Consider the following 16,580-nt stretch of genomic DNA (forward strand, 5'->3'; position numbering starts at 1 on the left):
ACTACACGCGGGGAAATTCACTGTGGTTGTACTATAGTACTAGTAATCAAGAAATTCAGGCTAAAAAAATTATTAATAGCCTTTTTTAAAGGCATGATCGGCTGCTATAAAATATTCAATACAAATCGACTTCACAATGGACTCAAATTTTGCATTGAACAGACCAGTTTGTGGTAAGGATATTGTCAGACATGTCATAATTTTATTATATATCGGGATTTCTGTCATGTATTTATGTTTATATTCATAATAAGGGCTAAGGCATATCAAATGTCGTTTGCTTAATAGTTTTATCGGTTACATGCTTAATATTTAACTACATTACGAATAATTCAGCTTGTCAAGTTGGCTCTCTAGAGGAATTTGTTTTTGTAGAAGGTGATCATCGTTTCGAACCCGACGATAAAGCTGCAACAGCTATTGCTCTACGTTCAAACGACATGTAAGTCGAGTACTAATATAATTTATTATACATTTCCTTGTCGATTCAATGAAAAATCCATTGCCTACAACAAACTACAAAATTCGATTCTAAAATCAGACGAACAAAACTTCGGTTGAAATCAACTCGAAGAAGGATAGTCTGTTTTCACGGATAAATAACTGGATATTTATCGCGTGTTTCGAAATAGTTTTATACATATCCTAGAATATTCGATTCATTCGAAAAATTATATAAGGATTAAGTCGGGATCGCAGTCGATTTTATAGGCGTGAATGAATAGTGGCTGGCTATGGCTGACCGTAAGTGCGGATCGATCGTTGGGAATAAACGTTCTCCCGCTGTTTTTTTAACTCAATTTTGACAAACCGAATATGCTTATGCCTGCATGTTAACCTGATCACTTTTCATTCCAAACTTGTCAAAACCTGTATAATTTATAGGTGATTAAAAGAAACACAGTACTGTTATGTACTTTTTTAATTATTAAAGTAGATAGTAAATGAATGAATAAAGTGTTTCTCATGTTAATTGCATAGGATGTTTTTGTATTTTCCTTGTCTTCTATTTATGCTTCCCTAAGACAGGAAATTGGTTAATATTAGTTCACAATATGTATGCACAATTCAGTGAAACTCATACATTCATGATTTGTCACTTCTTTGTGGATTATATGCGGGATGATAGAAAATCCTGTAGTGACCTAATAACAATACTTCATAACCCCTGACAATATTCAACATTCCTCTATAGTTAGTTAATTTCACACTTCCTTAGTTAATTTATTTTGCAGTTACTTTAAGTTCATCCAAGGCAGTTTTGCCCCTCTCTTTCGTCATTATTAGTGCCAGTAATTTTGGCTATATACTGGCTTTACATGAAATAGAATGACTATGCATACTGTATGACAAATCGAATGCTTCTAAAAGTATTTACATGTGGCCATGTTTACATGTTAACAGTTAACTAGACATCTATTGTGTATGAAGACTGCAGAAGGTGCTAAACATAGCCTTTTCCAACTACAGGTGTGCCTAAAAAGGTTTGGCAGTTTAGTAGTTAGATTTTCAGTGCCATCAATGTTTTTGGGACCAATTGGTGCTGATTGATTAACATTTTAATTAACCTTAGGGAACTATAAGGAAGTATAGCATAGGTTAGTGCATTAATGGGCAGATAGCACTCTTTGTTGTCCTTCTTTGTCAATGTTGAATTAGCATTACATATTATCAACAAGTTAATCTGTTGAGAATACCTAACAACAAGAAATAAGTATGGATAGCGATTGATCAATATTTACCATGTAGCTTAATGTATTAAAATCTACTAATCAATGATAGAATTGTCAATTCATGACGTTAACAGTTAACTACATTAGTTGAAGAAGCTTATTATCATTCTATTGCAACTATATGGTAGTGTTTTACTTTTTTATAGTAAGAATCAGAAACTAAAAAGACTTTCAATTGATGACAACAATCAGCCATATCGGAAGAGCATTACATTTAATGATGATCACCCAGTTAAAGTAACAGCCAAAGTATGTTAGTCTTTTATTGATCACTAAAATGTTCTGAAAGACCTGAAACCACTGGGAATATTGTAATTACATCACAAGTTTTTTGTTTTCAATTTCAACCACCTAGTGAATTAAATTGCATGATTTGAAGTAATTTTTTTCATACATTTTCATTAATATGCTAATGATGCATGTTCAAAGATGCAGAACAGGCTCTATAAATAACACATGCATGAAAGATATTCCTTCATTTTGATGGATAAATGTGAATATAAGCTTTCGCATGGAAGTGGATATGACATGGTCCTTCATAACTTGTTATACCTCATTTTCGCATTTACTGTTCAACATTTGTTGAAGAAGAATGTTTTCTTTCTTGAACATGCATCTCCAGAATGTACCTTGAGAGAAGAAATATATATGTGAAATCCAGAAGTAGTCTTAAAAACGATAAAGTTGTGATGTAATACTGTATGGAAATGCCCAATTCAATGAGATTTATACAGACCATGCTGTGTTCATCCCCTGTAGTTAATTAACTGTAATATGATTAATTAATTGTAATATGACAAATAGGACATATATAATGAGGTTTAAATATTTGCTTCTATCATGGCACAATTAAACAGGACTAATTTTTTTCCATTGTGTACTGTACATAATATATTCCATACTGCAAATAGAAATGCATACATTATGTATATCTTTTGATACAAGGGAGGGACTGGTGGGGGAATTGTCCTATATGGTGCTCTATATCCACTGTCTATATCACGTTTCATACCTTTTAGTTATAATCATTTTGTCATCATTTTGACCTCCCCCCCCATTTTCCAGACCTGATGCAATTTAATGAACCGATCCATTTAAAATACAATAGCAGAATCCGAGTTAGAAGCTAGGCTTTAGCTAGCTATGTATTATGTACTTTCAAACGTGTATATAATCATCATAATGTTATAAACTCTAGATAATTATAGTCTAGTCCAGAATCATACAGATAATTAGCTCTCACATCTAATAATGCTGCAAACGGTGACAAAATATGAGGACGTTTCCTTGCCCACTTCGCTAAAATATTCGTTACCGCATGTAGTTTTTTTGCCACCCTGACACAAGTTGTAGTATATGATTGACACTTCGATCAGATAGATTTATTTGTTGTTGTCCAAGACGAATATATGCCTACGTCAACACTATATTGTATGCTTATTTATAACAAGACAATAGGAACGTCGTGTTAAAGCGAAGTCCGCCAGACTGCTTAATCGTCCTAACGAGAAGTGGTATAGTAAGTTAGGAAAGATGAGATGTGCAAAAAGAAATTCCAATCCGTGGAATTTCACAAAGCCATAATGGGTATTCTCTATAGTTTGGAGTAGACAAATTAACTATAGTCACCTACATATAGAATTGTATTGGATTACCTTTTTAAATCATGTTGCAAAATATTGATATCTTTTTCGAAATTTTTAGTTTGATTATATTGATGGTAGCCGAGATAGTGTCTTTACAGCCGAAGATATGAGGTAATATGTGATGTAAAGCAAAAGGTTATAGACCCAAGCTTTGTGCCCTCAATTTTAATGTTAAATTGAGTTTTATTTTCACACAGAAAGAGAAAGTACAGCTAATATATTGCATTTTGCCAGGAAATATATTATTCGTAGATCCTACCTTAATTTATGACATATTTAGTGAAAGACATGATGACAACACTCGGTTTCCAAAGATTGAAGAAATGGCCCATTTCCATTATGATACTGTTGATTTCAGTTCTCCTCTTCAGGTGAATAGCTTATTATACATATGTCTTTTTCGTTTTTCTTGTGTCTATGGTGTATTGTCCATATATAATATCCTGTTTATAAGACGCTATGGAAATTTAAAACCAGTCATTGCCATTGGAACTTGTGAACTGCCTTAGGGCAAAAGTGATAGCTATAAACCCATCGGTGTGTGTTTTTTTCTTTTTCCCGATGAGTTTATCCTCCTTAACCCTAACCCTTTACTGATATACTGATGTTTAGTCAAAAAGTTTCGCTATTATTTGCGACTATTTCCTAAAGCCAGAACGTTGCACTCTTTTTATAGATGTGTATTTTTCAAAGCAAACAATCAGGAAAAATGACACCAGTCAATGAAGATGGAGAAACCGTTAAGGTGAAGCATGGTTGATTAATTGATTGATTGATTTATTGTTAATTAGATCATTGATTGATAGTTTCATTTGGCTTGTTTAGACGCCGTACTTTTTTAAAACGAACTTAATTCCGAAACATTGCCGACTAAGAATATTTTTGCAACTGTTCACACGATACCAGCCGAGTTTCGTTCCTTGCATCATATTTTTGCTATCGAAATGAAGCAGCATTATAATGTTAATTGTAACTGTTTGCTAAAAGTTCTTCTAAATCTAAGTTAGAAGTACGCTTATTAATTTTTAGTTGATTTGTTGACCGTGCTATAACTGCTAACAAATAGTTTTGCTTTTGTCGTTGTACTCGGTTAGACGATTTATGAGACATTTACCGACAATACCGACACCATTATACTAGCAACATTGGTGCCACGAGACATTCAAAACAGTTCATGTAATCCGGGTTTCCACAACTTATTTGCACATGGCTGTCCTCATAAGGGGGTAGCAATGACCAAAAAGAGAAACAAAGAACTTTTGAAAAGATTGAAAATTGCAAGGAAATTTCCTTGCATTGTAGAAACCCTGGATGTAATCCATTGTTACAGGCGTAGAGTCTTCGTTTCTATAATTAGAACGTTTGTGAGGTCTCTCCTAGTCAATATTAGATAATCATAACGATCGAATGAGACTCAGCATGCTACAGTACGAGGTTGGGAATGAGTCAATGAAAAAAAAAGAAATGCAAGAGTTTCCTGGAAAATTACAGATTTTGAGGTAAAATTGAGCATGAATTACAAAAGGTCTCAATTTCCCGCAAACTAGGAATACGTGTAGGTCAAAATTGTTCCCGAGACACACGTTTGCACACTTCACCAGCGTGCGCTAGCCTTTAGTGATATTAATTCAAATGTAGATTCTCACACATGTATGTGACTTGAGTTGATCTGGGCGTAATTGAATTTTAAAAAACCCAATTTGATTGCCTTAATTATTCGGCTGTTGACCTTAGTCAAAAGCTATCTACCTTTTATGCAACCCATACCAGATTTTGATGATTATGTTTGAACCAAACTTCACGCGAACAAAAATATAATTTCACGCATGAAAGATGATAGTAGCTATAACAACTGGCAACAACCAAACTAGACAAAAACATTTCACGACGTTGTAATGCAAAGTTGTCTGAAAACGCTGAACATTACGCTGCTCCTTGACAGGGCCGCCGAGAGAAATTGTGGGGCCTTGGGCACCCCCCTCTCGGCGGCCCTTCTCCTTAGTTACTGCATGTCACTAATAATATTGTATTTTTCCTGCAGGTGAAAGTCAGTTGTCGTGAGAAAAGTTGGGTTATTTCACGAAGTTTGTCCGATTTTGTTGGAATGGACTTACAGTTTCATAAGTAAGTAGTACTACATTATGAGTTTGCTTCTCCTCCCGTCCGAGTGATAACAGAGTAATGGGCAATAACGTCCGGGCAGTAACAAAGTGACGTGTGATACATGTATATTGCACTCCAAACGAGGAGTGAATTCTTGCACATATGAATGGTTCAACTATATGATTCGCATGAGGATTTCATCTTTCAGTGATGTTTACTAGCGTGTCACTTCCAACTTGTCAAGTTGCAAAGCCCATTCCGCCCTAGGCAATTTTATTCGCGCGCAAACTGATAAGTAGGAAGCGATTCTACGTTTCTACAGCGAATTTAATCATATCACTAGAATTCATTGTGAATATATTATATATAACACCGGGAATGTATTATATATAACACTAGTGGAGAACGGCTTTAGAAATACAGTAACTTTCAGAGCTGAAACAAACCACTGTAGTGCTAATACATCGTGTATTTTCGTTTTACACCAGGATATAATTCGATAACGAATAATCATTCTTTTTCATAATCAACCTTGCATGCATGTGTAGGAAATCAATCATCTTCTTCGATGAATGCGTTTTTCTTGCTTTTCTTCATCCAGAAATTAACCGCAAAGCATATATGGACTGTTTGGAGGGACAGGAAATATAAGTCTGAAATCATTTGTCCCTCCATACAGTCCATAGATGCTTTGCGGTTCGCGACTAGACGTTTATTTTTTAAACGCTATAAACGTTTATTTTTTAAACAGGTGTATTTTTGATCGACAGTATACTGGACTTGAATCGCTAAAGTTTTTAAGGAATGAACGTGTCATGACAAAGGTAATACATTTTTTGTTAAAACTAGACAATACTGAATAAAAGGGATTTGCGGCCGGGAATCTTTACTTGAATCGATCTTAGTTTTTTTGCCACAACGATTTGTTGTATATTATTGACGAAATGAAATTTTGTTCGAATGAATCTAGTACAATCGCATGAATGCAAAATACACCAATCCGGATATACAGGGTGAGTAAAAAAAAACTGACACCTTTGAAATTCAAATTAGCCGCGAACTTATGGCTGGAATATGACAATTCCCATGTGTACAATCAACAAAAACGATTTGATAAAACTGTTCTTTTTTTATTTACGCAGCCTAGAATGCATTTTAACTCCCAAAGGGAACAAATTTTATGTTTTAGATTAATTAATATGATATGGTTCGTATACCCGTGAGATATTTTAAGGAACTTCTGTCACATTACAGCCGCTATGCGGCTAATTTGAATTTCAAAGGTGTCAGTTTTTTTTTACTCACCCTGTATGTACCTTTATATACATGTCATATATACATATATACATATTCGATTGGTTGGGTAAGTGACGATCAAAAAGGAATAATTGATCTCGTTAGCTTTCGAATAGAAAAAGATATACACCAAGTCTTTCTCGATAAGTCGCCTTGTTAAGGGAACAGGGTAATACATTTTTCTTTTCTCATCAGAACGAATTTTAAGCTGCTCGTATACTAGCTATTCTCTTTTCATGTTGAAATTATCCGCCATCTTGAATTTAATGTATTTACGGCAGACTACAGTTTATAGCTTTATGCTATAATGACTCGAAACCTTTAAAAATTTATCCAAAAATATTTGGTCAGTATGCAGCAAATCCTTTTGTGTATGATTAATCCCTGCTGGAAATAAAATCATTATACTTCCCTGCTGGGAATACTTTATTATACTTCAATTTCGTCCACACATGATGGCCTTCGAGTTTTACTATAAAGAATACAACGCAAACCCAACATGAAGTACAAGGACTGATATGACCGAACAAATGCAACATTTTTGAAAGTTTTAATGCGTAGGCCGTAAAATTAAAAATAAACACACGAGCACATGTGAGCGATGGCTAGTAAAAAAAAAAAACTAAGTTCGACAACATGGCGGCAACACCTTCTGATATAGCTGTGTTGAAACTTATTCATCTAAAAACGCTGGAAAGTGGAAATCCCGTCTATACAATCACATTAAATATTGCATACACCTCTCATATAATGATGAACGTTTAAAATGGTCTGGTGACCTCGATTTATTAAAAAATTTCGTCGACGATGTTATCGCAGAATCGGGCAAGTGGTCATCGCCTGCATTCATGGCGGCAGTGCAAAGCGATTTACGAGTTCGCTCTCAGACCTTGTGCTAACTTGGTACAAGGGTAAGCAACAAACTATGGTATTACACGGAGAATCTGGTAAGACTTTTGAGCAAATTGTACTTGGGATCTGCCAGGAATTGTCTCTGTCAAATCCTCATATAGAAACACCCACTGAGGAAGACGCTGGAAACTCAAACCCCGTTTGTAGTCATGTCGATATTGCAGAGGAATTAGGGGATATTAAACTAGCCTTGGAAATTCTACAAGTAAGGATTGACTCTTTGCAAAGTTTGGCAAATACGCAACAAATATGTTTTAGCAGAAGCGACGAACTTTTGGAAATAGGCGAATTAAAAGAAGAGCTTCGAAGCGAAATTAATAAAGCAAAACAACTAAGTCAAGACCTCGGGTGCTTAAACGATCAATTGCTCCAATCCTTTGCATAATTTAAATGGGTATGCCGACAAAGAAACCATCTCCCACACAACAATACCTATTATGCCCTTAATTACCACAACGCAAATAGAAACACAAAAGCATATCGACGAAGTGTCATGTAATGCCATAAATGTACAACTAAACGATTACCGAGAAAAGCAAAAAAGCAAGTATTTAAGGGCGCAAACCAATCTACCATCCCATCCGCAAAACCAAAAGAAAAGCTCTAATAACAGTGACGAGTCACCCCATAGCCAGATCAGTCGGGTGAATATTGGAGCGTCAAAGTCTGCTGATTCTTTCTCTGAGCAAATCTCTCAATATCGTGAAAGGCATAACAGTAGATTTTTAATCAATCAAACAACCCCATCAAGTCACCAACAGGAGAGACTTAATAATCGAAGGCAAACAAGCGTGATAGTTTATAAGAGGTCCTATAAAAAAAACGCTCACGTTCAAAAGCGTAATCTATCCAGTAGTCCTTCCAAAGAACCTATTGACCACCGTAAAAAGCATGGAAAGGGTCTTTCAAGCATATATAAGCCAACAACTACTTACCCGCAGAAGAAAAAACCTCCACATCGTAGACAAATAGGCATACCACCTGTAAACCAGACTATACCCAAAATCAGAATTACCCACCTAACCAGAGCCAACCCAGAGGTCCTAAAGTAATCGAAATAAATGTACCCAAGTTTCCACCTCATACAACCCGTTTCGTACAACAACAGCTACGAACTAAACAAAATCAAACCAACCAGCTGAAAAGATCAGTTAAAAGTAAGCCCACAATGCATGATCGGGATTTTTGTTGGAGACGGAAACGGGACTCAAGTTGGCAAGATTACCTGACATTTGTCCGTGCGACATTACGATAGTAAATAATGGAATTAATCATCATATCCCGGTTCGGGTAACCTCACGAAAGTCCCACTGTTCTATATCACGTTACTCCCCTATGGTTAATAATAAAAGATTTAGAAATCCTTCTAATTTAATAAATATTAAACCAGCAACTCCAGCTACTAAACTTTGGATGTTGTTCGAAATATGCACCCAGAATGTGGCATCGTTCTGTTAGGCGATTTTAACAACTTAGAGATTTCTGAATTACTTAGCTGCCACAATTTGTCTCAAGTGGTAACCACTCCCACAAGGGGTTCCGCTATTTTAGACTTAATAATAACAAATATTTATCCATTTTACAATATTCCAACAACAATTGCCCCCCTCGGCTCGTCAGACCATGAAATAGTGAAATGGCTCCCCAGAATTAATGCACATGTTAACATATCAACGACTGCCAGTAAACGACATTATCGGTGCTTTCCACAGTCCGCGCGAGAAGCTTTTGGCCGGTGGGCGACTCGCCAAGACTGGCCTGTCGATGGTCAAAACCTTACCATAGAAGAGCTCGTCAGTGCATTCACCTCAAATATTTTGGCAGCTATAGATAAATTTTTCCCTATAAAAACTGTCAAACTACATCCTTTTGATAAGCCTTGGATGACAACATCCTTAAAGAATCTGATTATACTACGGCAACGGGCATTTCACAGTGGAAATACAAATCTTTGGCACCACTATAGAGACAAAGTAAGATTAGAGATAATAGAAAGAAAACGGAAGTTTTATGCAGATAAAGTTCAACATTTGAAGAAGAGCGATACTAGATCTTGATCTTCTTAGACTTTAGCAAGGCCTTTGACCGCATTAACCTTAACATCATGATCACCAAGTTGTTCCTTTTGGGAGTACGAAGGTCACTTTTGCCCTGGATATGCAGTTTCTTGTCAAATCGTAAACAACGGGTTAAGTTGGGTAAATCTTTGTCGGAATGGCTCACGGCGAACGCTGGTGTCCCACAGGGCACAAAATTGGGCCCTATATTGTTTCTTGTTATGATCAATGATCTCGCCCTACCAACTTGCGATTATTGGAAATATGTAGATGATCTCACTGCTTCTGAAGTCATACCCAAACATGGCAACTCAACAATCCAGTCAGATCTTGATTATATATCCTCTTGGGCCTCCGCAAATTATAGAAGTTAAACGTGAAAAAATGTAAAGAGCTAAGGACTTGTTTCTTCCGTGATACGCCTATGTTAGAACCGCTAACTATTGACGGAACAGCAATGGATGTTGTTGACTGCCACAAGGTTCTTGGTACCGTATTAAATAGTTCGCTAAAATGGGCTGATCATGTTAAAATGATTACAAAGAAAGCAGCTAAGCGGCTTCACATTATACGCACCTTAAAGAAAAGTGGTATGACCGCAGATGATTTATTAACAATTTATACTGCACTTATTCGTTCGGTCTTGGAGTACTATTGCCCAGTTTGGCACACAAACCTACCATCGTATCTTAGCGACCAAATTGAACGGTTACAGAGGAGAGTTCTAAGAATAATTTACCCAAGTTTATCGTACAGAGAAGCACTGTCTGCTGCAGATTGCGTGCGGCTGGATGAAAATAGACAACCGGTCTGTGCTTTAATCTCTTCCAAAAGATAAAGTTAAATAGTGATAACAAACTCAATGCACTTATACCTAATTCAAGGCTCAGCGAACATGGTCGATCACTCCGCAACTCGGATAGCTGCACATTAAGTAGAGAAATAAATAAACGTCGATTCTAAATAAATAAACGTCGATTAACAACGTCGATTTTAGGAAATACAATATGAGAATATATATTCACTTCCCAGGTCATCATTTTTTGCGTTAAGGTTATTCAGTGATCGTGCCAATAGAAGTGTCCCGAAAAATTTAGATCATGCTAACCTGCATGATTAATTCATTTGCTAACTTCCAGCAAATGATATGACGAATTCTCCTGGAGATTTTGAATATAGATTGATTGTTTTCTTCATTTAGAATTTAATGGAAAGGTTAATAAAGTACATGAACAGACTCTCGAGAATTGCTGGGAATACAATCTGGTGTGGCCCAATTTTAAACTGGTTTGAGGTGAGTAGCTATATAGCAGACGTGCACTCAACCAGTTTGCTTGAGCTATAGGTCCAGGGACACGCAAAACAATAGCCTTAAAATGCAGTGAAGAATTTTATCTATTATATAGATGTAGTTGGGGAGTGTCCACCGTTATTTTATACGAGTGCATGCATGTGACTGCATTTTTCTTTAGAAACGCCATGTTTTATCGTTGAAAAATTGACACGACAATTTGAGCGAACCCTCATGTAGTTAGTTAATGTGGCTATATATAGCCGATTTGAGAATAATGAAACCAAGAATGTAGTATACACAGTAACTATAGTTGGAAGCGATTTTGTCTTCAACCAAAACTCGTTTTATCGCTTCACAAAGTGAAAAAGGGACGACAGCAATTTAACAAAGAACTGTATTACCATAAGGGGGATATTTCCTCGTATATAAGGTAGAACGTTGTCGTTTATCACAAAATTTGGCACACTAAAAAAGGTTTTCACCACTAGTCACTACTGGAGTTAGCTCATGCGTGCACACGTAGTAAATAATAACACTATTCCCTCTTCTTCGTAATCTTTGGTGAATAAATTGGACACCGATTACCGAAAAACCATATAGACAACCCTTTTATGCCCACGAGAACGTGGTGGCGCCGAAAATAATAAAATAACTCAAAGGTTTAACAATGCCACTCTCAGTACAACCATGCATAATTTTATGTTTCTCTTCAAAATATATACACGGAGCCGGACCTTTCTTTTTTACTATAACTCGAATATAATCTGATAAGGAGCATATAAAAGGAAAACTATAGTAAAGATAGTTTGTTGCATGGTGTATTCTAAAAAGACAATATAGTTGTTCTTGCGGGCACAGATTCCTTTTATTATAGCTACCCGTTCTTTTCCTCCTGTGAAAAACCACCGCAAACCAAGACGCGCGAAGTCGGCTATGTTATCTACTACTTGGTTGGCCTACATTTTGCCAGGATGAAGCAATGTTTGAATGGCGAATTAGCCGTTCTCACTATGACGAATATGCCGCCATTTTTGGAGTACTTTTTTTCAAAACCGTGGGCGTAAGACATCGCAACGGCAACTGTCTGTTGATTCTAAAAAAATTGCTTTTCACGTCGTTATAATTTTTAAACCCAGTTGAGAAAATTGAAAGTACCCCAAAAACGTCATAGTGAGAAAAGGCTAATTGAGTTCCTTTTAAAGACATGCAGACGAAAGAAAACAGGAGCTTCATTTATTTTTCATGTTTCAGTCCCAGATAATTCATACTCAATACCGACAATTCATGCATTGTGTATTTTTATCTTGTGCATTTTTTTGTGATCTTCGCATGATTGTAATTGTCGTGATGCTATTGCATAAGTATATAAGTAGATGTGCTATAATCTCTTCTATTTCTTTAACCAGGTTGATAATAAAGGAAATCATCTTATGCTGACCGAGGACTCTGCTATTAACGTCCCCGCTATTGCTGCCGCGAGCGTCATCAAGAGATATACAGCACAAGCATCCGATGAAATCTCGTTTGAGGTAAAATAACATGCGTGCATGCGTATATGCGTAGACTGCGTATAGGGTTTTTACCAACCCTTCCTGTGTCAAGTAGTGATGTCATGCTTTGAGTTTCAAATGTCAATTGTTTATATAAGAGCCAAGCAATAATCATATTTTCACACCTCCCTAGCCTTGGGGTAACAGAAATACTCCGTGCTATAATTGCATATTCTCACGAGGATAATCAGTATAAACAGGGTGTATAAATTTGTTCAAAAATCTAAAGGTGATGTCAAGTCGGTCATGTAAACAAAACCATTGTTTACATTTTGAATTCACTTTAAAATGCGTATAGCGTCTATATGCGAATATTTGAATACATAGATTGTTTGGGTTGTTTTGATGTAAACTATGAGCATGAATAACTTATATGTGTCTTTTTCAACAAATTTAAAGACTTGAGCACGAAAGTTAATTTTCAATGTTTTTTTGGCTTTGCTTGTTGGGTGAAAAAACTACGTTGTACTGTTTTAGCGCATGGTCAATTTGTTAAAAATTGAAAGTTTTAGGCTTCCTCGCGATACAAATCGAAACAAAATGTTGATACACTATTTCTGGACCGCTTTCAGGCATTTAACATTCAGAAAAAGTCGACATTTAGTGCTTGAATTGTCTGGTGAAAAATTAGCAAATTTATATAAAGCATGATGAAATTTTACCCGTCCTGAAGGCGCGGTGCTGACATATCTCTAATTTCCGAAAACTTAACCATGCTGAACAGGAAAAATAACTTGGCCGACATCTTTGAAGTATCATACCATTATTATTGTTATTGTCGGCACAGTATATATACACTTCACGCCAGTCAAAATAGAATTATAAAACACAGACTCAAATTTTTCATATTTGGAATTCAGTCTTAATTAAAATGTTCTTTCTGGAACACTATATATATATAGTGTTTACAAGGGCTGCTTTCCTAGATAGTTACAGTATTTCTTCAGTGCATGGGAGGGGGATTTTTTCTGAAAATTTCCCAGGTCATCATTTTTTGCGTTGGGGTTATTCAGTGATCCTGCCAATGGAAGCGTCCCGAAAATCAATCACGCATGCAAATGATATATGACGAATTCTTTGAATATCTTTCACTTTGTGTCACTGCACATGAGATGAGAATTGCTCAAAACAAATTTACAAATTTTGATGGAACGATCCGGAAGGAACTTTCGAATTATATTAGGAAATGATCAAATTTAATGAATTGCTGGAAGTAAGAAAAATGAGCCGACCAAAATGCACAAAACTGTAAATAAATATAAGTTCTACTCTTTAGAAACTGAATGCATGGCATACCTCTTTACAAATGCATGTTCAAACTAATTATTATTAACTAATTACGTATAACTAAAATAGACACAGTTGCATTTTAAGACACGTTAAACCAGCTCCAAATTTCTTGGTATAATGGAATATGTTCTCTAGCTTCATTTTCACTGTGTGACAATGGACATCTGATACTATACTTTGTATCCTAAAAAGGCACTTCTGTGATGTCTATTAAGAAACGCTTAAAAACAGCATTCGCAAAATCTCTCAGGATCATGCAGCATTCGCAAAATCTCTCTCTATCCTTAAATTCGAGAATAACCTAAATTCGGGCTCCAAATAGTTTTGCCTAGAAAATTCAATCTTTAGTTTAGACACCTTTATTTTGTGCCTATAAAATTCCACGCAAATATTAAAGGCATTCGCGTTCTAATTATTTTTGAAAGAGATCACTTCATTTGCTGTTTAACTGAAATCATAATGCAGCATACCTTTTTTAAAAGTGAATGCATGGCTACTATAGGCTACAACGATGCGCTATTTGTTCTGTAAAGTTCGTCTGTAACTCCAGGCTTGTCTTCCCGTTAAAAATTGTCCATAGGGCTACGGAAAAAACAGGAGAGTGGACTTCTAGAAACCAGCCTCAGCTATGGTTCACCATACCGTGCTATATATCGCAAGTCGTCTTTATGTATATGACACTGAGTGTAAATAATCTTGTACATTGGTATACTCTTGTGAGAACATCCAATAACATCCACATTTAAAGATTAGGCCAGTATATATATATAACCATTATCCTATTGTTTGTGACATCCCATGAAACTATTGTTTATTTTATACAAAATCTTGGCACAAGTCTCAAGTCTGGCCGGCCGTTCAGCGGAGTGAACATGCATGTCTCATCCATGGATACGTTCCGGCCAAAATATGTGACGCATGTTTAACATCAGACAAATTATTTAATCGTGAATATTTTTTTTATATATGCACATATTTTTCATGCATCAATTGTGGGGCCAGTATATAAATGCTTACGGGTATATTTTGAAAACGCAAACCTCTCAATTGACTGAAGTCTTATATTGTAACATCATCTATCTGGCGCCGTATTGAAAATTAATTAAATAGCTGCCGCGGCTGCCCAACCTTTGACTTTGTCATCCAATCATATCCGACGTGACACTTACGTCTGTATGGCTAAACTGAATCGCACGTATATGGACCAGTGGTATGGACTCTGTTGTAATCTATGAGTCGTTATAAATTTTTGATCGAAGTCATGTTACACATGCATGCATTCATATAGCATCACAAAACGCCATCAAGCATTTTAAATATAGGAATGTGTGTATATGCAATTGGAACGTGTGAAATTTGGGTTTCAAGCACACATTTTCCGATAAATGAAAGCGAACCTATTCCACTATAATAGTTAGTTGCCATACGAATGAACATTTAGTATAATAAAATTGTATAGTTTCTTGACCCAATTCAAAAATACAAAGTGATGCATGTACAGTGTATAGTGTTCACGCTTGCCTGCATGGTTGTATATCAAAATAGCAAGTGTTTAAGGTGAATTTTTACAGTAAATTTGGAGATTCGAGGGGATTTTACAGTATATCTGGAGAGAGAAATATCGATCTTTATGTACCGGAATCAATTGCACCTTTAAGATCGCTCTGCTTTTTTGTCTGAGGCGTTGATAATAATCTCTATGTGAAAGTCCATATCTGTCGTTTCATTTTAACCATTGGCATGTGCTAATATGCCTTTCACAACCCTTATAAAAAGCACTTCAAGCAGATATGGCTTGTTTAAAAAACATGTTGTTGACATTGAGCTTCTTCAAATATTTTTAATACTTGTCATACTTAACCGCGATCTCTGCTGTTTTGGTTTACTTTTCGCCCAGCCGTTGTTGCAAAACGCATTAATTAAACATTTATAGTCTTTCTAATAAATTAGACGAGCATGCTATGCGTTATATTACTGCCGTGATTGCTTGGAAAGAGCGAATAAAGTTCGCTATCTTCATTATGCCGCTTCATTACCGAACGTAATTGATATTTTTAAACTCTTAAGAGCGTTTCAGCCGTTTTCGATATTGTTATTATATCGATAACACGAGTTGTTTCATCGGACATGTGCTTTTTGCAATAATAAATCGCCCTTTATCTGATACTTAGCCATAAACGTGTCACCCCCCCTGCTGGTTTAATTATTTACCAATGTTTTCGTCCGCAGCGTGGGACTTTCGATTCAGGAACAAAAGTACAGTATAGAATGTAGACACTCAGAAACGCAAGCAGTTTTCTCGACCTGTGTCAAAATGTTGCGAGCATTGCGTGTTTCATCTCCCGAATCGGGAAGGAAACAAAAATCCGGTAAGGATGAAGTGAAGAGAATGAAGAGGCATCGGTTGTCCTACTACCTTGCGACTCGTTCGATTGTCTTACAAGACTTGGTAGGTATTAAATGGGGTATATATAGTTAATGACGACGAATGCCTAGGGTGATATATAGCTATTACGTTTTTTCCCAGATGTTGGGTATAATAGAGTCGTTCCGCTGCCTGAAACTAGTGTTTATCTTCAAATCATGTAATTGTAAGTAACAAGTAGACATTTATCTTAGCAGTTTCCATTTAGTATTTTCATTCACTTCGTGGCGAAAACTTCCGAAACTATATATAATAGTGTCGGCATAGGAAACAT

The 16,580-nt window shown here is 36.1% G+C and overlaps 1 protein-coding gene across 2 annotated transcripts in view; it reads left to right on the top strand.

Annotated features, from left to right (window-relative positions):
• Positions 1–31: 31 nt before the first annotated feature.
• The window catches only part of LOC114528777 (rho GTPase-activating protein 32-like), a 31,062-nt gene continuing 14,513 nt past the window's right edge, over positions 32–16,580 (top strand). For both annotated transcript variants that reach the window (XM_028550502.1, XM_028550494.1), the window contains exons 1-10: positions 32–173; positions 376–442; positions 1,880–1,982; positions 3,438–3,490; positions 3,660–3,750; positions 4,056–4,124; positions 5,421–5,503; positions 6,234–6,306; positions 10,949–11,041; positions 12,448–12,570. In XM_028550502.1, the coding sequence (XP_028406303.1) occupies positions 137–173; positions 376–442; positions 1,880–1,982; positions 3,438–3,490; positions 3,660–3,750; positions 4,056–4,124; positions 5,421–5,503; positions 6,234–6,306; positions 10,949–11,041; positions 12,448–12,570 (792 nt within the window). In that variant the 5' untranslated portion in view covers positions 32–136. The remainder of the gene's footprint in view (positions 174–375; positions 443–1,879; positions 1,983–3,437; positions 3,491–3,659; positions 3,751–4,055; positions 4,125–5,420; positions 5,504–6,233; positions 6,307–10,948; positions 11,042–12,447; positions 12,571–16,580) is intronic.

The sequence above is a fragment of the Dendronephthya gigantea genome, unplaced genomic scaffold, assembly GCF_004324835.1.
Source record: "Dendronephthya gigantea isolate DGI-Jeju-01 unplaced genomic scaffold, DenGig_1.0 000001F, whole genome shotgun sequence".
NCBI classification, from domain to species: Eukaryota; Metazoa; Cnidaria; class Anthozoa; order Malacalcyonacea; family Nephtheidae; genus Dendronephthya; species Dendronephthya gigantea.